Genomic DNA, 21,923 nt, shown 5'->3' on the forward strand with positions numbered 1-21,923 from the left:
CACGGGCTAACCCAAATTGTCCTTAGCTCAGCTGGCTTGACCTTGCGAAGGCAAGCCTGTGCACACAAAAGAACCAGCCATCCTTACTTCCTTCTCAGGAGCAGTCCTCTGTAGGGTGGCTGAGCTCCCTCTTCCTCACCCCCAGCCCCCCTTGGTTGATCTTGGTCTCAGGGCCTCAGGACTTCCCTCCCTCCTGCCCTTTTGCTGGGCAGGAAGCAGGGGCGCCTGGCTGACCCCACACCGGGGCTCTCTTCATTCATTAGCTTTACTGCTCAGCTCCAGCCTAGGGGCCTGCCCTGTCTGACCTCTGGAGAGGCCAGAGAGCATTGCTTCCTGGCTGGGGGCGAGGCACCCTTCGGGATCCAAGATGCTGCTGCTCCGGAGGGGGAAGCGGGGGCTGGCGTGGCCATGGCTGAAGGACACTGATACACTTTGAAGCCGTGGCATGTCTTCATGAGATTTAGGGCCTCCTTTTCTCCTTTTCTTATTGCCCTCTTGAGTTTTTTCAGTTCCAAAGGAGCAGGTGGAACTGTGCTTGGCTCTGCTGGCTCAGTGCCGTGCTTGGCTTTGCAGCTTGGGTCTCACAGCTGTCCAAGCCTATGGTTTTGATTGCTCTCTGCCTTGCCTTTCCAGTAGGGATTCCAGAGGCTCCCTGGTGGTGGTGTTGGGGCTCTCCACAACCTATCTGGACCATCCTGTACCTGGGCAAGTGGGTGCTCCAAGTGCCCCAAAGGGTCTTGGCTCCACTGCCCAGCATATGATGACTGTGACTCCCAGGTAGCCAGTCACCCTTGGAGGACGCTGGCTCTTTAACAGGGTGCCAAAAGACAATAGGTGGAAGCTGCAGGTGGGGGGGGGGAGGTAAACTGCAGTCATTGTGGTTCAAGAGACACATGGTAAGGGCTGCACTAAGTGATTTTGAAAGCCTGTCGCAGCTCCTAGGAGGCCCCTCATGTGTCCCCACCCCCAGTATCAACAGCTTCTGTGTCCTTTGAAGTTTCTAGGTGGGAGGACCCATCCTTTCCAGAGATGACAGGATGGCACAAGCTTGACCAACGGGTGTGGCCTCCTAATTGGTGATTTACTGTTTGTTGAACAAGCTGCACAGGGACTTGGCAAGAAGTCTGTCTGGAGGGAATAGGGGTGGGGCATCAATGTCAGCTCTGCAGCCAAGCAAAGGGCCAGCAGGCAAGGGACATGAATGGATTTCCCTAACTCGGGGCCAGGGCTCTCTTACAAGGGGCCAGTGACATAGCATCTTTGTTCTCTGCAGGGGATGGGAGATTGTCTGGCGAGTGGACTGGGAAAGCTGGGGAGCTCCTGGGTTGGAAAAGCTGGAGAGATGAGGGTAGGAGACCCAATACTTTTCCGAGAAAAAGGTGACTGAGTTCCCACTTCCCCAGCTTCCCTGCCCAGAAGCAAGAACCCAAGGAACCATGGAAATCCCAGGTCCTCCGGTAATTAGGGCTGGCAGGGAGTGATCCAGGGAATTCCTGGGTCGGGTGCCCCATTGAAGGCTTGGGGCTTTGGAAGGATGGCTGGCTTGTAATCGCAATTTGAGATCGGTTGGTTGTGTAGTCAGTTCCAAAGGAAAAGTCAGTTCTAATTAATCTGTGGACTTTGGAGGGCAGAACAGAGCCCAGAGGTCATGGAGTGGGGGCTGGGGCTGTCCCGTCCCCTTGAGGCCCATGTCTCCCTGTTCTTATCTGCACCCATTTCAAGAGTCTGGATGTCCTCACTGGGACTTCCCAACATTGACAGAAAATGCTATATTCCCTCTGCTGCCGGGAAATGCCACAGGGAGCTTGGGTCACTTGGACCCTCTGTGAGCCAGAGGGCCACAGGGATCACTCAGAAGTAGTGACGGTTTGATAAGAGCTGGTTTAGAAGCAAGCACCAGCTCAGCTATCCAGGGTCACTCTCCACTGGGCAAAGCACACTCTCAGCTCATCTAAATGAGGTACCCATGTGCCCAAACCTTCTGTCCTGCAAAATCTGAACCCAGCCAAGCTCTTGGTCTCCACAAAGAGGACTTTTCAGCTGCCACCTCATGTCCTTCCTGGGAAGATGAGGGAGAAAGCCTTTGAGAACACTAATTTCCCTTGGAGGCTCTAACACGCGGGTAGCAAAGTCATTCAGAGTAGTAGGGCTTTGGATTTAGAAAGACCAGGTGTCACCACCTCCCAGCTCTGCACTAGAGGGAGGCAGACTCTGTGATCCACGCTTTGCTAGAGATTATCCAAAAAAAATCCAACTTTTGGAGATGGATTTAACAGAGACAGTACAATGGTGCACAGGGGCTGGGTAGGAGGCTTAGTTGGTAGATTGCTTGCCTAGTATGCACAAAACCCTAGGCTCAATCTCTGGAACCACATACGCCAGGTGTGGGGCAGCACAGCTATAAAACCCCAGCACTCGGGAAGTCAGAAGGATCAGGTGTTCAAAGTCATCCTCAGCTACCTAATAAGTTTAAGGTTAGTTCAACAAGGGGGCGGGGCAATAAAGTGATGCCTGTGGAGTGCCTGGCACCCTGCCTGGCATGGGGGAGGGGTTCAGAGTATTCCTAACAACACTGGTCTTCATCCCACAGACCTATCTATCTCCTTCAGAATGTGTGTCCAGCTACGGTCTTCTACAAAGACCCATGCGGATGGTCTGGGTGCACCTGGCACAGTACTAACTTGGGTGCACCAGGGGATGAGCTCCCATCAGGTTTGTAGGTTTGTGCCCCACACTAGTCTGAACGAAAACTGAGGTTGTGATGTGTGATGTTCGAAACACGCTTTGTATTTGTGCAGCAGAGTTAAGATGGATGGTCGCCATCAACTTGGGCCAAACAGGTACCGCATGGGTACACAACGATATATGCAATGTCTAGGCAGGAGGGTGGCCCTGGGCAGGTACAGGGCTGCACAAGGGTGCCAGTTACCCAGGGTTTTGATCTCAAAGAGCTAGTAGTGACGTAATCCTTGCTGTCCTGGCTGAGAGGACACAGACCTGGTCCAGCCAGTGGAGCAATGGAGTGAGTGCCTTATCCTCATACTTCACATGCCGAGAAATTAAACTCCACCTTGTGTGCCAAGGCTGGGAGACAGAGCAAGTGGAGCTCATGAGGCAGGTCCGTCTGCTACACCAAGGGCTCCCCTTCTCCCACAGAGACCTCCATGGGGCGGGCGCATATCTTTCTCAGCTCCATGTCACCATAACTGGTGACCACGGCTCTCTTGGAGGGGGGGGGGGAACATCTTTCTGACATCCATGTTCACTCCTCTCCCAAACTAATTTCTCCTTCTTGTACCTTAACGAAGCACAGAGTGGGAGGAAAGAAAGAGAAGACTGCTGGGTAAAGGGGGGAGATCGCCATTCAGCCTTCCTCTCCTAGAGGATCCACAGGTGCTTTCAGACAGGCTGGAGAGACTGCGCTTCTGATTTCAGCATGTTCACCAACTGTGAAACTTTATGCAAAGTACTAACACCTGGGGGATAATGGTCTCTCAGCCCTGGCTCTGGTGAGGTTGGTGTGAGACAGATGCCATTGCACTTTGGCTGAACTAAGACGCAGAGGATGGCCGCACTTGACTTAGCATGAGTGACAATCGCTCCGTGTCAGGATTGGGAGGGAAGCGAGAGTCTGTTTGGACACGAGGATTGCGGGGGGGGGGGGGGGTTCTGTCTCCTCACAGGGGACCCCTCTGCTAGTGGACCAGGAGGCACGGAGGAATTGGCGATAGGACGAAGTCACCGGAAGAGGGAGAATGGCGGGAGTGTGGGGTGCTGAGGTTACCTGGGAGGTAGCTAGGGGGGTGGAGGTCCAGGGACGTAGAGGGGGCAGTTATGGCCTTGGCTGTTTAGAAACTGTGAAAAGAGGAGGAGCAGAGAGGCGTGGTCTAGCAAAGAGACACCATAAGGAACTGAGCATGAGAGGATGGGCTGAGGGGGCTCTGACTGCCCTAGACACAACTGGGGAACAAGGTGCCAAGAAGCTACGGCTCACAAAGCTCTGTAAGGCCTCCAGGAAGCCATGGCTTCCCTGAGCAAGAAGGGACTGTAACCTCAACCGCTGCAGACACACCTGTTACCAGTCCAGGCCAGTGGTTCCAGGCCTCTGCCTCTCTCCCTGGCACCTGGCATGAGGAAGTGTCTCGGATGCAGCTAGAACTGGCTTTTTTTCTGGAGGGTCACCATAGGACTTGCTCACGTCTAATCCCGGTAAAGTAGCATAGTCCCGTTCTGTCAGGCTAGAGTTCTCTGCCTGAGCCAGCGTCCTCTTCCCCAGGAGCTGCCCCTCCCTCAGCGGAACTGCAGGGATGCCTGGATTGACTGACCCCTGCTGTCATCAGCCCCCATGGAGGATGGACATGGGTCCAGGTCCCCAGTATCGGGACACCCTAGCCCGCAGCTGGGCCCTCTCCAGCCTCAAGACGACTGCTTCCCACATTCTGTTTTGGATGGATCACACTTGTTTGTGGTGGAGGTAGACACTGCCGGTCACAACAGTCCCAAACAAGGGCATCACCGTGACCCCGGGGGGGCCCCTCTGACAGGTCTCCACCCCTTCACAGCTTGAAAGATCTGACCTGACTGCTAATGGGAAAACCCGAGCCGTGTTGCGCCAGGAGGCAGTAAATTTTGTGAGACTGAGTGAGTGGATGGAGGCAACCGTGAGGGCTGTAATTTCCACTTCCTGACACAATGCAAGCCTCTCAGTTTATGCAGAACTAATTAAAGATCTCTGGTGTCTCACCGCTTCCCCCACCAGGCACCCATAAAACACCACAGCTAATGGCAGCCTCCAGAACCGGAGTGGGGCATGTACTCCTAGCTGAGTGAGTCTCCTTTCCAAGATTTCTTCCCCCACCCATACCTTTCCTTCCTACTGCATTTTCCCCCCTTCTGAAAGGTTCTGGAGGATTCTGGAATCCTTGTTGCATCTGGTACCATGAGAAGGACCCAGACCTGATTTGAATTCTTTGACTTCTCCTAGCTGAGACTCGGGTAAGCCTCAGTTTCCCCATGTGCTAGGTGAGAGCAAATTACAGCAGTCCCCAAGGGGTATAGGATTGGGAACAGTGCAGGCTGCATTGCAGGACAATGCTTGGCCTACTGCTGGCATTCATAAGTCCTGGCTGTCATCGAAAGTATTATACTCTTACAGTTATTGTAGTAACTGCTTCCGGGCCCTGACTCAAATGGTTTCCTTGACTAAAATACTATTTCCTTTCTGATCTGCTAAGGGATCGCAGAGGGCCGCTGCAAACAGTCAGAGAGCTTTCCTGCCCCTTCAATCCATCTGTCAGAAGTAGGTCGCTTCCTATGCTGCTGCAGGTAATGTAGCTGTGTGACCCATTTGAGCAGAAGGTCCTTAGGAAGTGTGGTATTAGATGATGCTGAGAGGGAGCTCATGCATTGAACCTTCCCACCTTGGAGGCTGCTCTGAGCCTCCCTTGCTGTGGGGAAGCCTATCCAGCCTGATGAAAGGCACCTGGAGAGCAGAAGCCACCAGCCAGGACCATCCACAGGCCTGAATAAGGCTATCTTTAACCTACTATCATACTCCTAGTTATCATATGGTAACTCCAGTGAACCCAGGTGGAACTGTAGAACCCCAGGTCACCAATCCACAGAAACATAAGAAATAAGCATGATTTTAAGTTAGTCTATTTGGGATACTTTGTTACATAGCACTAGCTAGCTGATACACCCATTCATAGGCTGAGCACTTAACTGCTTTAACTCTCCCCACTTGGACTCTATCTTTCCACCCTGATTTCAGAGTGCTTTGTAGTAGTAGCACTTAACCGTTAGCAGGGCAACGTAGGGCAATCTGGGTGGGAATGCTTGTCTGTCTGGCCTGAGAACTGCTCTCAAGCAGGGCTGGGTCTGTTTACACCCCCTTCTAGGCTCAGCATGGAGCTTGTGTTAGAGGGGCCCAGTATTCTGGATTACCCAGTCCAGATACCAGACATAGCCAGCCAGGCCAATAAGAGAGACATTCCCTTACTTGAGGTTGGGTTGGACTATCAGCCCACCAAGGCCCTGTCCCATCGGTTCTGAGTATTCAGACAATCTTATAAACAAGGAGGCACATATGGCTGGCATAGGTGTGAGCATATGCTCTTACCCACCCAGCCCTGGCTGTGTGCATCCCTATAATGAGGCCCCTCTTGGGATCCCCACAGAAGAGGTAGTGTCCCCCCTTCCCCTCTTGCTTACCTTGCGGCCATGGTAGCCCTGGATCCCTGGGTCTCCCTGGGGAAGAAAAAATAGTCAAATGGTTTTTCATATCAAACCAGCTGGTGCTCTCTGCTACACAATGCCACCTTCTGCCTCCCCATGACCCCCCCTGGGAGGTCCTCCAGACCCATCTATTCCTGGAGCAACGGCCCTCAGAGTCCCCCAAGGTCCCCAGATACGGTTCTGATGGCTGAAAGGTGCTGCAAGGGGTCAGCTGTTGGGAGACCCAGGACATCCTGTTTTGGTTCTCCCAATGAATCTTCTTTCCAGCCCCCCACCCCAGCTCCCTGCATCCATGTTTACAAAGCGGTGGCCACCCTCGTTGCTTTATGCCCTCTGGTCCCAAGGGTTTCTGACTTCAAAGTGCAATTGCCTTTGCCATCGTGGGCTTCCAGGCAACATTTCACAAGGGGATCAGATCACTTTGGAGGTTTTTCCATATTGGACAGTTTTGGGGACACTATGACCATGTCATGACATCTGTCTGCCTTGTGTTTTCAACTAGAACACAAACTCCCAGGCAGTCAAGATTGTGCTTTCTTCTTTTCTTTGTTTTTCTTTAAAAAACAAAAACAACCATTTTAGTTCTGTTTCGTTTTTTAAGACACGGTCCCCTGTAGCCCAGGCTGGCTCTAACTTGTTATGTAGCCACATATAACCTTCTGGTCCTCCCTGCCTCTACTTTCTGGCTGTGGACATAGGCATCACACTTTGGTTATGAAGCACTGGGTATTCAAACCCGGGGCCTCATGTATTCTAGGCAAACCCTCAACCACTAAACTACACCTTCAACCCCGGAGTGTACCTTCTATGCCAACCATAGAGCTTGCCTAGCCAGCCTGAGCACCCAAAAAAGGTGTTACATATTAGGATCAAAACAGTCCAAGAAGAGGAGGAAATATTTTAGAAATGGACCATGTTTAATCCATCCCTCAGCTCCAGTCCTCCTCAGCTGGCACCCCCTACAGGGAATGCCTTCCCTAGAGCACCCATTATCACTTAGGGGAGCACTCACCTTTGCTCCAGGAGGCCCAGGTAAACCCTGTAGAAATAAGGAGAAGGTGAGTGGATAAGGTTGTTTTCACAGTGGAGGCTGGAGCAGAGAACCCCAGATAGCTCCAGGCTGGAGCAGAGAGCCCTAGATGGCTCCAGGCCAGAGCAGAGAACCCCAGATAGCTCCAGGATGTCCTGGAGAGTAACTGACACCTAGGGAGGGCACATGGGGACAACAGGCTAGCATCTCCGACTGGAGCCATGTGGGCACTGTGGGCAACTGTGCTGAGCTCGCCCACTGGAAAGTAGGTCAGTGGCCTGGGGCTAAATTGGCAGTGTGGCTTAGTAAAGATCCTTCAGTCACGTACCTCCTAATTTAGGCCCCTTGCTGGAAAGCTGACCTTGCCCAACAAAGCCCTGATCTTGCTCTTGGCCCTGAACCCCTGAAGAAGAGCCTGTTGGACCCCGTCTGCCACAGCAGCCGGCCATGGTGAGTTGGTGTGGGTACAGGGGCCTGTGGGCACCGAGGGAGAGACCAGGCTGACTGGGTACTGTGGTCTTGGGTGGAGGTCTGGGCAGTAAACGTGGGCCAGAGAAAACCATGAAGTGTAGGTCTCGTCTGTTTCAACTGGTGTAAAAGACACTCAGGGTTTATTCCTCTAGAAATGATTTAAGAAAAAGCAAACAAGCAAACAATACCCCCTGTTGTCATGTTGTCATGTAGAAAGCAAGAGCCGAGTACTGGGTCGGAGGGTGGTAGTTGGCAAAGCCGTGAATTTGGGGTACTTTGGAGGCTTAGTCTGGCTCAATTTTCTAAATTCATTTCCTTTCAGTTTTTCTGTTTTCCCATTGACAGACTGATGGAAGTGTGACTAACCCCCTCCCCCGCCAAAGTCCTGGGGGTAAAACTGTGTAAGTATGTCTTTTGGGGACCAAGCTAAGCACAGGCTGTCACTACGGTGGCCATAGCGGTTGTCCAGGTCACAGGGACCCTCCACGAAGTCTCAAGATGGCTAAATGTCAGACCAGCTGAAGGGCCTGTGCACGAACCTGAATGACTTTGGTGCCACCTCTTTCAAGCCACCTGGAAGACTTTATCGGCATTCTACGCATATGTGTCTGCTATATTGTGGGTGTGGAGGACATGGTCTTGGCCAGAGTTTGAAAATGAGTGAGCTGGAAGTGGATCTGCCGCTTGATGGGGATGTCCATGGTACCCTTCCCAGCAGCGGCAGTACCAACCCTCAGGCTCATGGATACAGGGCCCCACTGACTGGGAAGCTCGCCTGGAAGGTGGTCCAGCAGCATGGATCCTGCATTTACCTTGAAAGACATAGACATCAGAGGCCACCCCTGTACCTTTCCAGAATCCACTGCCCTGACTCTGGTTTTCTTAAACCGGGGCTGAGGACAGATGGAAAAGTCCCTTCAGACTTCCCCCCTTATTAATGTAGCTCTTATTAGAGTGGCCCATGAAGATCACGACTGACACGGTCCTGCAGCTGTGTTGGTAGAGCTGGGAGGGAAAACAGGCAAGCAGAGTCTCAGCCATGGATGGTTTCTCACAGAGGCCACCCATGTTCAGGTCCTTGACAAAATGTTTCTGTCATTTTGGTCACTATTCAAGGTTTAGAGGCTTCTGCAGACCTCTAGGGGAGCAGAAGAGAGGGATACTTACAGGTGGCCCTATAGGCCCTGGCAGTCCTGGGTGTCCCAGAGGGCCACTTGGTCCTGGGGGGCCTGGTGGCCCTGGAGGGCCTTGGATGCCAGCCTGGCCTTGTTCCCCCTGAAGTCAGAGAAAACATGGATTAGCGAGAGGGTCTCAGAGCAGCGGCCAGGCCCCGCCCCCACCATGTGCCATGCATCTGCCGAGGCCTCTGTGGACCCTGCTAGGAACGCAGTGTGGGGAGGCAGTGGGTGGATGGTGAAGGTAACGGTGGCAGTGATGGTGACTTCATGCAGGGGCTAACGGCAGCAAGGAGTGCTCCAAGACGTTGGGTTGCTGAGCTGTGGGGCCTTCTAGAGGTCTTCAGGGCAGAGGACTTGGCAGTAGTGGCAGAAACAGAGAGTGAGAGATGGTCGCTGGCCTGAATCCAGGCCCTGCTCCTGGCCTGGCCCGATGCCTGAATTCAGGGCAGGGGGTCTGCAGCCTGTCTCTACCGCTCTCTTAATGTATTGAGTTTATCGTTAGCCTTGGCTTCCCAGCTACAGGATGGGAGCATGGGGGTCCTTGTTCCCCATCTTAGCATACGCTGGTTTTGACTCTCTGTCCCAGAGGATCAAATGAGAGCCTAGGTCAGAGGCCACGGGGTTTCATCTGGCTCACTGTGCAGCTGAGTTGGGCTCATCAGCCAAGCCCTTGCTCTTTAGAAGTGGCCTCCAGCACCATCTGCTAAATATATCAGTCAGGATTGGTTCTTATGTAAGCTTACCCTTTCCGCTAACTTGAGACCATCTTGTGCAACATACATAATCAATATTTATTTATCGATAGGAAACTGGTAGGCCTTCTCATGTCCCATGGTGGCTGACAGTATAAAACCCTAACTCCCCAGAGATTCTGCAGAGGTCATGGGGGGAACTCCTTCTGGTTCTGCTCTGGAAACCAGGGTCAAGGCAATATGGAAAAGTCTTGCAGGGCCACCTCTGGGTCTTGGACACAGACACAGCAACAGGTGGCAGCTGATCTACTCCTCTGGGGAAGTGGTTCTCAACCTGTGGGTTACAACCCCTTTGGGGTCCTGCATATCAGGTATTACATCATGATTCATAACAGTAGCAAAATGATAGTTATGAAGTAGCAACAAAATAAGTTTATGGTCAGGGGGTCACCACAACATGAGGGACCATATTAAAGGGTCATGACATTAGGAAGGTTGAGAACCACTGCTCTATGGTCTTCTACCAACTGGAAATGAAGAATATGGCCCACGGGGAGCAGGGAATGCAGCTACCATAAGATAATCATGCATGGTTCTGGTATGGATGTGTATGCACACGTGTGGAGGACACACATATGTGTGTAGTCCTGGGTATCATTCCTCAGAGGCTGTGCTCATTTCTTTTGAGACAGGGTCTCTCATTGGGACCTGGAGATCACCAGTTAGGTTAAGGTAGCTTGGCCAGAGAGCCCCTGGGGGATTCTCCTGTCTTTCCCATCCCAGGGCTGGGATTACAAGTATGTGCCTGGAGGTCCGAACTCATGCCTTCCTGTTTGCCCAACAGCTACTTACTGACTGAGCCACCTTTACAGCCCTCACAGTAGGACCTAGAGCAAGCAAGTCTGCACAGTTACTCTGGGGGGGGGCATGTTCAGGGGCACTACCTCACCTTCCCTCAAATGGGGCCTGTCTGCAGCAGGATGAGCGCCCATGAATGGGCCTGGCGCTGCTTTGAGCTGCCAGCGGCCTCCTGAGCAACCCTTGGAGCCCTGGAGGCTCTCGAGGATTTGGTGAGGTAATGCGATCCGCGCTCTACAAGAATGGGCTGAATGCTTAATAGGCTGCGCCTGGATCATGTGACTCTGTATTTTTAGCTGATCATTGGAGTGAGTTTTCAGCCTTATTCAGTCAGGGACTTGAGTATCCACGTTCCTGGGCTTTGGACTCACCAAGCAAGTAGCTCAAGGTCCTGCCACTCCCTGCTCACAGGGCCCTGGGGACACCTGGGCTGCAGAAGGCAGATGAAGGGTAAGACAGGCAGCCCCTGGCCTCATGTGACCTCAGACAACATGGGGCCTCAAAAAAAAAAATCAATGATGCTTTTTCCCTGGGAACCTGCTCCTGGCCAAGCCTCCTTAGAGACAATAAGGCAGAAGGCAGGAAAGTAGCTGTTTGCCTGCTGGTCGTGGGCCATGCCGCTCTACAAACTTCTTCGCTCCTCACGCCCAGGCTCTTGAGTGGTGAAGCTCAGCAGGATGTGTGACTGAGCAGGGAGAGTGGGTTCAGGTGTCAGACATCTGGCTCTCACATCCACTTTGCCCTCTTGCTGTTCCCGTGACTCTGACTGGGTCTTTTTACTCCCCGAGCCTCAGTTTCCCTGCCCGATCACAATCCCTGTGCCTGTTCTTACTTTACTGTGGAGGGAGCTGAGGCACAGTGGAAACAGGCAGAGAACCTAGGCATAAATCCTCGCTCTGTGACATCAAGCAGCTTACTGAACATATCTGAGCCTTTATCTCTGCATCTGCGCAATAAAGACAGTGGTGTACCATGGAAAGACAGCATCAGGCCTGCAAAATGGATGTCGGAATGCCTGTTGTTGGTGGCTGTCTGGTGTCATGCTGTGGCGGGGCCTGTATACTGTGTCTTTCTGCCAATGACTGTCTAATTTAGGGTAACTGTTAGAAACAGGTTCTGGCATAGTGGGTACCCCCAGCTGCCCTGCCACGACCCCAAGATGTGCCAAGCCCCTGGGAAAGCCCCACGAGGTGTCTACCTGAAAGGTCCTCCTTTTAATGACAGGGGGTGGAGCCAGCCGCACTGAATTGAGGAGAGGCAACAGCTGAGGAGAGAGACAGGAGTTGGAAGGGCAGAGGCCAGAGGTCGCAGGTATTCATAGTGATGCAGGAAGTCCCCAGAAGGCCAAGTGGAGAGAAGAGGAGGAAAGAGATCAGTGTGAACACAGTAGCAGGATAGACTTGGGGGAGGGAGTGCGGTAGGCACCCCTGAGGCTCAGCTCTAGGAATAGACACAATGCTAATTTTGCTTTTGGCAGCCTCAGCTGTCCTTTTGAAGGCATGGCCTCCTAAGTACCCTGCCTCAGCTCTGGCTACTGGCTAGTAGCCTCCTTGAGTTCCGGAAGAGGGGCTCTCCCCGACCAGGCCCACCCACCTCTGAAGTCATACCAGGCCACTCGGGCCACGTAACACACCGCCCAGCATTGCACTGCCCCACCCAGGCCTGCTGGGTGGATGGCCACTGCTGGGCTGAGGGTCGGGAGCCACAGAACGAGCTAAATTGGTGCGTGGAGTCAGGCTGGTGTGTGGTCCCTGTGGGTTCCTTTTTGGTAGGACAAGAATGGTTGATGTCAGCGAATCTGAGGACCATGGTCAAGGGAAGTTAAGCCTGGCCTCTGGGTTGAGTTGGCTGAGGGTGTGGCTTGTGAGGCATTCACTAAGTACTGTTAAGGCCTCATTCTGTGGCTGGTAAGCTCAGAAAAGATGTCTTAGGAATGGTCAACCACTTCTAGGAGGATGGGCAGCTTCCGATCACATTATCTAACATAATTTTCATATTGGATCATTTCTGCTGCCCTTTGTCTCCCTGCTCGGCTAGGCTGAACCTGCAGAGATGACCGGAAGGTTAGAACCCATATGAAGACAAAGTCTTTGGGGAGTCAACCCCATGTGTTTAAGGCCCCTCAACTCGCCAGAGGCCCCTGGGCTGGATGTGAAGAACATCCACGATCCAGCAGGGCTGAAAACTCAGTTAGGGAATTAGGAGCCCATCTGGGGTGGCCCTTCTAGGCTAGTCCTGTTGCACACAGGGGCAGCTGCCACACACTGAGCCATGCAGAGCCCCATCCTCCCACGCTGGGCCCAGGGATGTGCGATGTGCTCTGTGTCCAGGAAGCGTCTCAGCCAAGAGGGGCTGGAGCCCATCTAGGACCGACAAACCTTCAGGGCAATTATCGGGCTGGAGCACAGAGCTGCTAGGATGCTGCCTGGGTGCTCCTGGTTGGGGAGGCAAAGGGAGGGGTAGCAGAGGTGGGGTCGCGTGGAGCAGGACAGAGCCCACAGACCTAACAACCCTGCTGGATACCAAAGGTCTTTCCGCTCATTGCCTAGCTCTTTCCTTTCCTGCTCGACTAGCCAGGCTGTCCTGGGGACCTGTCAGCACCCCCACCTCTGCCCACCCCTTGGAAAGCCAGCAATCTACTAAAGGCTTCCTAGGCTCACACTTCTAAATCAACTGGCCTGCCAGTTTAGTCTTCACTACTCCTCCCGTCCCTGCCTGCCTGAAGTCCTTAGACTATGCTTCTGGAACTTCCTACCACTGTTCCCTTCTCTGTTCTTGTACAGGGCTGAGGGGCAGAGATCATGCCCTCCCCGACCTAAGCATCCCTGCAGAATCAATGACACACTTCAGAAGGTCTTGCAGCTGTGCCGTCTCTGTGCCAGGGGATGCTCTTTCTTTTGGTAATACAGCCATCTTGCAAGTCCCTCATTCCAAATAAACACAGCTGGCTTTCTATTATTGTTATCAGGATGAGGCTGGATGGAATGGCAGGGCCCTACATCCCTGAATAAGCCTGGACCTCAAACCTATTGCTGCCTCTTACACATCAAAGCATACACAGCCTCTCTCTGGTCCAAGGACCCAGATGTCAGGGACCAGCATGGTTTTCTGTGTCCTGAGAGGCTGGGTAGAGGCTGGCCATGCTAACCATACCTTCTCAGAGGCCTTGGAGAGTCAAGTACATTCTGAGCCTGTTTTGTGAAGGGGGTAGGAGGTGGGGTGAAGGGGTATGATAGGCTCTACCCCCTAAGTTCTACCGGGCCCAGCTGTAGTAGCAGCCAGGGAAATAGATTGTGTGTTTCTGGGTACACTGTGGTCCCTATAGATGGAAGATCTCCCAAGATGATTTTCATATTTTCTGCCCAGGACTAAGCATGACAGAGCTGGTCTACAGGATGTCCCACTGGGGCTTCAGGGAGGAATTGGGGAAGGACTTTGCCCTCCCTTGTCTCCAGCAGGATCTCTGTCATCAGGGTACAAGTGAACATTGGGTTCCATAGACTTAGAGGAAGCCAGGAAAAGACAGGGTCAAGAGGAACCATCTCAGTTCAGAAACATCCCACCCCATCCTAACACTCCTGCTGAGAAGGGTTTCCTGTGTTCCTAACAGACAAGATGCACACTGCCTCCAAGGATGCTGTGGCCTGATGACCTCCCCTCCTGGAGATCTGGGTCATCTGAAACCATGACTAACTCAAAAGTCCCTCATATTTGTCCTGGATTGCCAGACATGCGCACGCGTGTGCACACACACATACACACACGCACACACACACATTCAAGAGACTCTCAGATACTTGTCAGCAGACAAACAAGGTCATAGGAGTCTGGCTCCATGCAAACGGACACAGTGACCACCCTGACACTGTGCCGAAAGCAAGTCATCGTCAGCTATAGGGCGCAGCACACTGCACCTTATAAAGGGTTGCAGGTCCCCCCACCCCAGGGTAATGACTGGGCTTGAGGATGGGTCAAAGGGCACCCTTAGCTTGAAGCATCACTTACCCGGTGTGGGTACTCGTCACACTGACCCTAGGGAGGGGGAGAGAGAGAGGTGTTAGGTCCTTATTAGGGGAATCTGTGCCCCATAACACACCATGCATCTCCTCACCAACTGGTACCACTGTCCTGCTTTGGGTCCTCTGAGGCAGATGAAGTGGTCCCCTCTCCCTTGCCTCTAGGAAGCAACAGGAGGAACCCCCTAGGGCCAGAGCTCTGGGTACAGAGACAGGACCCCACTGCATGCCACCTACCACGATGGTAGGATTAGGAATTATGCCCAGCTCGCTTGTCAGTCCATGCCCTGGGTTAGTACCCAATAGCCCTGATGGGACCAACAGACTTTATAATGGCAGTGGCTGGCAGGATTCCAGGAACATCTCCCCTAAGCCAAGAATGCCAGGCTCCTGCACCACTGTCCAGGGGTAAACCTACCAATCTTGGTCAGAAAGTGAAGAGGCCAAGAAAGTTAGGCCAGCAGGGGTCTAAGTTCATGTCACAGAGTGCAGGACGACGGCAGGTGACAGGAACAAACTGCTTGCAGGTCTTCAGACCCAAGACTGACAGTGTCGGGGTGTCACTGATTTTCTCTTACATACTAGGTATCTCCTCAGATCTGGAGGTGGCCTCTCTGACCTCTTTCTGCTCTGGCCCTGGTGAAGGTCTAGGAAGCCTCAACTGCACTTACCTTTTCTCCCTTTTGCCCCTGAGGGCCCTACAAAGAGAAGGAAATGACAGTGTCAGGGCTCAAATCCCAGGCCACATGATCCCCAACCTCCCTGCTGGGGACAAGGAAGAGGAACTACCAACCGGTTGTCCGCGGGGACCCACCAGGCCCTGTGGAAGAAGACAGGTATCAGTGAGTGGGTAGGTCGGAGACACCTGCCTGGTTGGGTTGACACAGATGTCGGCCTCCTAGGCACTTCTCAGACTGTCCCAAAGTCCTACAGGGCAGGACTGCCTAGGTTCAACTTGTCTGAGGTTGTATGGCCTTATATGCTAAGCCTCAGAGGGGTTGGCCAGTTGCTCCGTGTCCCCTTCAGTCATTCCTCAAGCCACTGACACCCCAAGGGCCCTCTGCATGGGGGGCTTGGGTGCTGGAGTATTTTACTCTGAAGGAATCTACATCCTACACCTGGGAGCCTCAGGAGACTCCAACACAGCCTACTTCCTACTCTCCTGGCCACGGAACCAGAAAGTCTGGTGTTGTGAAATAGTATTTTAAGATGTGCTACATTGCTTTATGTGGTGGAACATTTATTTTAATGATGCAAAGATGTATGGCATTCTTTTATGTTGCATTTGCGTAACTCTGTAAAACTGTGCTACTCTGTCTGTCTAAAACACCTGGTTGCTCTAAACAAGAGCTGAACAGCCAATAGCAAGGCAGGAAAAAAGATAGGCAGGGCTGGCAGGCAGAGAGAATAAAAAAAAAGGAGAAATCTGGGAAGAAAAGATCCAGGAAGAAAAGATCTAGGAGAGAAAGAAAGAGAACTCCAGGATCCAGTCACCCAGCTACACAGCAAGCCACAAAGTAAGAAGTAAAGAAATACATACAGAATAGAGATAAAAACCCTATTATAAAGTGTAGATGGGATAACTTAAGAAAAGCTGGCTAGAAACAAGCCAAGCAAAGACTGGACGTACATAAGTCATAAGAAGACTCCCTGTGCTTTATTTGGAAGCTGGGTGGTGGGTCCCCCAAAAGAGCAAAGGGTGAAAAACAACCAACAACAGACTTTGGAATAGGTGGGGCAGACACTACATTTTGAGAGGCTCGTGGTGTACGGCAAACTGGGATGGACACCCCAATCCATGTTCTGAGTTCCCTGGAAGGCACAAGGGGACTTGGTATTTCTGTCAAGGTCGCCTTATTGTCCGGTTCAAGGGAGAAGTGGGGCTCAGTGTCTGGTGGACTTTCAGGAGACCTCACTGATACCCTGGTTGAGGAGGCCCATGCTGATGTATAGGTAAGAGGGTAGGACAGACTATGTGTGGGCTGACCCCTCTGGGGCAGGCTCTGCCAATCCTCACAGGGCTGAAGATGAAGGGGTTGGCATCATTGTTGCCTCCCAGCGCCAAGAGAATGACAGTGTTCACACATGGCTCAGGGTATGATCATGGAAGGCTAGCCTTTTCCAGTCCAACACGCTCTGAATTTGAACCCTTGCCTGAGCTTCTGAGGTTGCTGTTAGCCCTACGCTGGCCGGTGGAAACTGACTGAATGCCAGTCTCTAGGCCTCTGGGCACCTGGCTGAGTGGCCTCAGTGTGCCAAGATATAGAGAAGGCTCCCGCTTCAGACTCACAACTTGCTCTATCTCGAAACTAGGAAACGGTGAGCAGGTGCACAGTGGTGGGACTTGAGAGTCCTGGGACAGCTCAGGGGAAGCCACTGTGGGAAAGCAATGGGCCACCATCTCCTAGGGAACACCCTACACAGCATCCCGAGGGTGCTGATGTTAGCGTGTTGGAAAAAGCTCAGCCTGTGCAGTCTCGGAACATGGAGCTAGTTACTAGTTGACCCGATAAGTTATGTGGCACGGGTCAAGGGTGACACTCTGGATGTCTCCAGTGCAGGAGATAAAGGGCTTACCGCGTCTCCCTGCATGGCCTGAGGATCTAGGGAAGTGAAGGGTGTACCCAGCTGGTGGGGGTGACTGTGATAAGGCAGGCTTTGTCCCTTTGTGGGAGTGAGACCAGGCTGGTCCCCCACCTGTCTTGTGAAAGAAAGAAAGTGGGGGTCTTACCGTCTCCCCTTTAGGTCCAGGGTGGCCCTGGAAGAAAAAGGATTTCATGTACATGGTTTAAACACGGAAGCCCTCACTCTGCCCGCTCCAGTATGTTCCTCCTTATGCGGTCCTGTTAGCTTCTTTTTGTTCTCAATGTCACCTGCCATTCACTCATCTGCCCAAACCCTAACCTGCAGGTTGACTGGGACAGGGGCAGGGCCGTCTCCCCTTTCACTTTGCATGCTATATTAGTAGCTAACTGCTCTTCAAAGAAGAACAGAGCTGAGGGTGTCTCCCTGGACCCCAGCTACCTCCACTATATACTCCCAGGGCAGCTGTGCGGGGGTGGGGGGAAAACTGGTCTTGTGGTGAGTAGACATGACCACTGTAGCCTCTGGGCTACATGTGGCTGTCTAGGAAGGTGACCAAGTCCCCACCTGAGGTGACACAAGCTATCTGAGGGAGAGTTAGATGTTTATTACATCCCCAGGGCAAGCACTTGTGGGGATTCTGAGAGCTTTGGAGGGGCAGCCATCTTCCAATTGCTATGAATGTCTGGACCAAGAGACCAAGTCCATAGGGTTAAGGTGACCAGAGGTGGACCTGAGTATGCATGTGAAGCCTCAGCTATGGAAGGGACTCCAACTTTGAGGAGAACAGGAGACTTCTTGGCACTTTGGTGGTATTGGAGCAGCCTGTACCATTCCACCTCTCCACTGTCCCTGCTGCCTCCTTGCCTCCCCAAATTCTTGATTCTAGGTCCTTCAAGGAGCCGCTCACAGTCACCAAGTCTACAGATGGTTTTTGCTCCACTCCCTGAGCATCCAGCCTGACCACCAGAGACTTTGCCCTGCGGTAGCCCATTGAGGGCAGAGGTGACTTACGCAAATAGTTCCTCCTCCTCTTCCCCTTAGCCAGTTTTCTCTCTATGGAAATATCTTTCAATCTCCTGGGGTGTATGAGGGCCAGGGGCCCCAGGTGAGCAAGCTGGGCAGAGGTAGGACAGAGCCCAGCTCAAGGGTCTACTTACCCCAAGAATCCACTTACCGGCTTGCCGTCAAGACCAATGGGACCCTGAAAAGAGAAAGGCTTGATGCAAAGGCCAAGTTTCCCAGGTCTCCTGCCCAGGAGGCAGCCCGGGAACAGTGCATTCCTTGAAAGCTATTGGTCACCACCAACAAGTGGCTCCCCTGGTTCTGCCCCTGAGGACCTATTTAGGCTCCATGGGCAAGGGTTAAAGGATACTGCAATGGCCACCCTACTGCTGCTTCCCTGGTAGGCCTCTCTTCAGTGCCTGACCAGAGGCCAATCAGTTCACTTCTCTCGCTCACCATCTGCCCACACCCTGGTATCAAATGGGATGTAGCAGCTGGAAGTTCAATCACTCAGCTCCTGCCTAGCCACCACTATCTATATAGATACCTCGGTTCTTTCTTATAGGAGGAGCCCAGCCCTGAGCTACCAGCCCATACAAGGTTACAGAGTGGGTCCTTTAGTGACTAGGAATCAGGAGGGAAACGTGGCCTCAGGGGTTATCTCGGTAGATGCACTTTAACCCAGCCAGGCCCAGGACCAACCCATCTCTGCTAATCTTAGCTCTCTGTACTTACCGGAAATCCAGGGAAGCCTCGAGTGCCTGGCTGACCCTGGGAAAAACAGAGCAGCGAGGATGAGTGAGGAGGAGCCAAGCCCATCCTTCGGGCTCATCTCTGTGCCCATCCCTGATTCCATGTTATCACCAATGAGCTGGCTATGGGAGGGTGGAGAGGACAGAAGGGCACATCATAGCGGAGTTCCTGTAGGGACCAAGCTGGGGGGAGGGAAAGAAGCAGCCAGCATCCTTTGGGCCTACTTCTAGAAGTCTCCAGGGACACTTCTCACTGCTTGGGCCGCCTGAACCTTGACATGCAAATAGACAACAGACCGATGGGGCAATCAGGACAGTACGGGGCTTACTCTGAATTGCACAGAGGTCCCGGACCAAAATCGAGTCCATTTTCTTGATTTATAGGCATTGCTCATGGCTGCAATCTACGGATGACTTGGGAGTCTGCAGAATTCAACCTTAAAAACTGTTTTCAGGCTAGAACGGGTCAGATTGTTCCTACTCTGCAGGCTTCTCCCAGTGGCTGGGCCATCTCTGGATTGCCCGTCTCTCGGGGAGGAGAGACATCCAGGCTCATTTCTTTAGAGATGCAGGGTGCCACAGAGTCAGCTGTACATTTCCTGGTCACAGTGCAGTGGCTAATGGTCAGGATTCCCAAGAAATACAGAGCTGTGGCTTCCGGTCTGAGAGGCTAACCCAAAGGTCAAGGGTTCCAGAGAGCTGAGAAACCTGAAGCCTGGTCACTCCCTCTCCTCACTCCCTCTCCTCAGGATCCAGCAAGGACTTCCCTGCCTCTCGTATCATTCAGGGTTCCAGCAAGATGGCCCAGCAGGTCAAAACACTTGCCATAAAGTCTGATGATTTTAGTGCAATCCCTGGGACCCACAGAGTGGAAAGAGAAAACTGACTTCTACAAGAGGTCAGCACACATGCGCACACACGCACACACAAAATACATGTAATAAAAATTTGACTTGTGTTATTTTTATTTTTCAGACAGAGTCTCACTAAGTAACCCTGGATGTTCTGGAAATCATTATATAGACCAAGCTGGCCTCGAACTCAGAGATCCATCTGCCCCTGTCTCCTAAGTGCTAGAATTAAAAGTGTGTGCCAATATGCCTGTTTTTTTAAGATGAAGCCATCCCCCATTGCATCCCTGTGACCTGGTTACCTCCCTTCCTGTCTCCTCTATGCCTCTCTGTCTGTCCCGAATAGTGGATCACCTGCTTTTCCTGAATACATGCCAGCTCTCAGCTTGGGGACCCCTCAGCTTTCAAGACAGAGCCTCTTTGCAAGTATGGACTGTCGGGTCTGGAAGACTGAGTTCTAATCCAGCCGTCACCAACAACTGTATGATGCCAAGTCATTGCCTACCCTCACTAAGCCTCAGTCTCCCCATCCCTAGAATGGGAATAACCAAATCAGGTCACAGAACTACTTGTTACTGCTTGTAACATCTCTAGAAATAGAAGCTACGCCATTGGGCGCTTGTTGAATTAAGCTGACCGAGGGGTACCAGAAGCCAGCCAGACTGCTTGTGTTTATTGTATGCCTGTATACAAACTCATGTGTGTCTGTGTGTGTGTGTGTCCATGCATACGCAGGTATGAGCCTAGAGGCCACAGTGCAATGTCAAGTGTCTTCCTCTATTGTTCTTCCCATGAGTTTTAAGGACAGTGTGTCTCTTCGCTGAAACCAGCGCTCAGTGATCCGGCTAGACTAGCTGGTCGGCGAGTTCCACGGATCTTCCTGTCTCCGTCTCTGGTGCTGTGGTTACTGACACATGCCACAGTGCCTGACTTTTCCTGTGTGCGATGGAGACCTGACCTCAGGTGCTAAGTACTCACGAGGCGAGCGCTAGGCACTGAGCCACCTCCCCAGTATCTTGGGACCTGTGGAGGTCTTAATCAAGAAGCAGTTTTTGAGAACAAGATCTCATCCTGGGGACAACGTCTCTGCACTCATGTGCTGAGACCCTGAAATATTTCCAGGCTCCCTGGACCCTTCCTGGATCTGTGCATGAAATATCCAAAGGCCACTGCACAGGAAGGCCACCCATCTGGCCAAGTGGCAGAGGACCCCTTGCCATGTCAGGGTCGGGTGCTGATCCACAGGGAACTGACTAGCTGAAGTCAGCTGCAGTCTCAGGATGGACTTGGGGCACGTGTCCAAAGGCAAGCGAGCGGTGACACCACTCATATGTCAGAGGGCACTGGCCTCTGTCCTCTCAAGGATAAGGGTTGCTAAGAATAGGCCTAAGAAGAAACCCGGAAACTGTTGCAATGCAACCTCTGAAACCTCCCAATGTAAACTTTCTGTAGCTGCTCTGGACATGGAGAGGCTGGAGGAAAAGGTCAGGAGGGAAGGGTTCCAAGGATCATCTTCATAACATCTTAGCTGATATTTACGTGGCCGGGATAATCACACGCTCTGCTAATTACAGTGCTGGCTCCGGTAGGCAGCACGCATCCCTCCAAGTCCTGGACTAACCAGGGCTTTTTCAAGGCTCTGGGGAGGAATGCTGTCATCGACCACATGGAAATGGGACTCTGCTTCCTGGAGAGGCTGGGCACAAAGAAGGCAGTTGGGAGGCTTAGGACTAGACTGTAATTTACATCTCAATTTATGCTGAGTTTACGGCCTCTTCCAGTGTTTTCTGGTCATGCCAATGCCAGGCTGGGGAGCTGGCTGTTTGAGGCAATGTATTATTATGGTGTATGCTTTAATATGTTAAACTAGCATTATATATTATTTATGTAACATATGTTATGTAAAGGGTATAAACAAGGAAATATATTTGAGACAGGATCTCAAATATGCTGCCCAGGCTGGCTCTGAACTCCTCAGCTCAAGTGATCCTCCTGTCCTGGAACTAGCTCTATAGACCAGGCTGGTCTCGAACTCATAGAGATCCGCCTGCCTCTGCCTCCTGAGTGCTGGGATTAAAGGTGTGCACCACCATCGCCCGGCTAAATGACACTTTTATCACAAATCAAATTCCCGCAGGCGTTTGGTTTTGTTTCTGACCCTTCTCTTCTGTTCCGGCCACTTGTCTCAGGTGCCCTGTTCTTTTTCTAACATAGTCATGAGCTTGCTTTTTTTTTTCCTGAATGAACGTC

The 21,923-nt window shown here is 52.3% G+C and overlaps 1 protein-coding gene across 1 annotated transcript in view; it reads right to left on the reverse strand.

Annotated features, from left to right (window-relative positions):
- Col13a1 (collagen type XIII alpha 1 chain) overlaps positions 1-21,923 on the reverse strand; it is a 133,815-nt gene that overhangs the window by 39,190 nt on the left and 72,702 nt on the right. Inside the window, 10 exon segments of the mRNA XM_038343290.1 lie at positions 6,214-6,249; positions 7,250-7,276; positions 8,906-9,013; positions 12,845-12,901; positions 14,472-14,498; positions 15,154-15,180; positions 15,276-15,302; positions 17,214-17,240; positions 18,243-18,269; positions 18,806-18,841. Coding sequence (XP_038199218.1) covers positions 6,214-6,249; positions 7,250-7,276; positions 8,906-9,013; positions 12,845-12,901; positions 14,472-14,498; positions 15,154-15,180; positions 15,276-15,302; positions 17,214-17,240; positions 18,243-18,269; positions 18,806-18,841 — 399 coding nt within the window.

The sequence above is a fragment of the Arvicola amphibius genome, chromosome 9, assembly GCF_903992535.2.
Source record: "Arvicola amphibius chromosome 9, mArvAmp1.2, whole genome shotgun sequence".
In the NCBI taxonomy this organism is placed as follows: Eukaryota; Metazoa; Chordata; class Mammalia; order Rodentia; family Cricetidae; genus Arvicola; species Arvicola amphibius.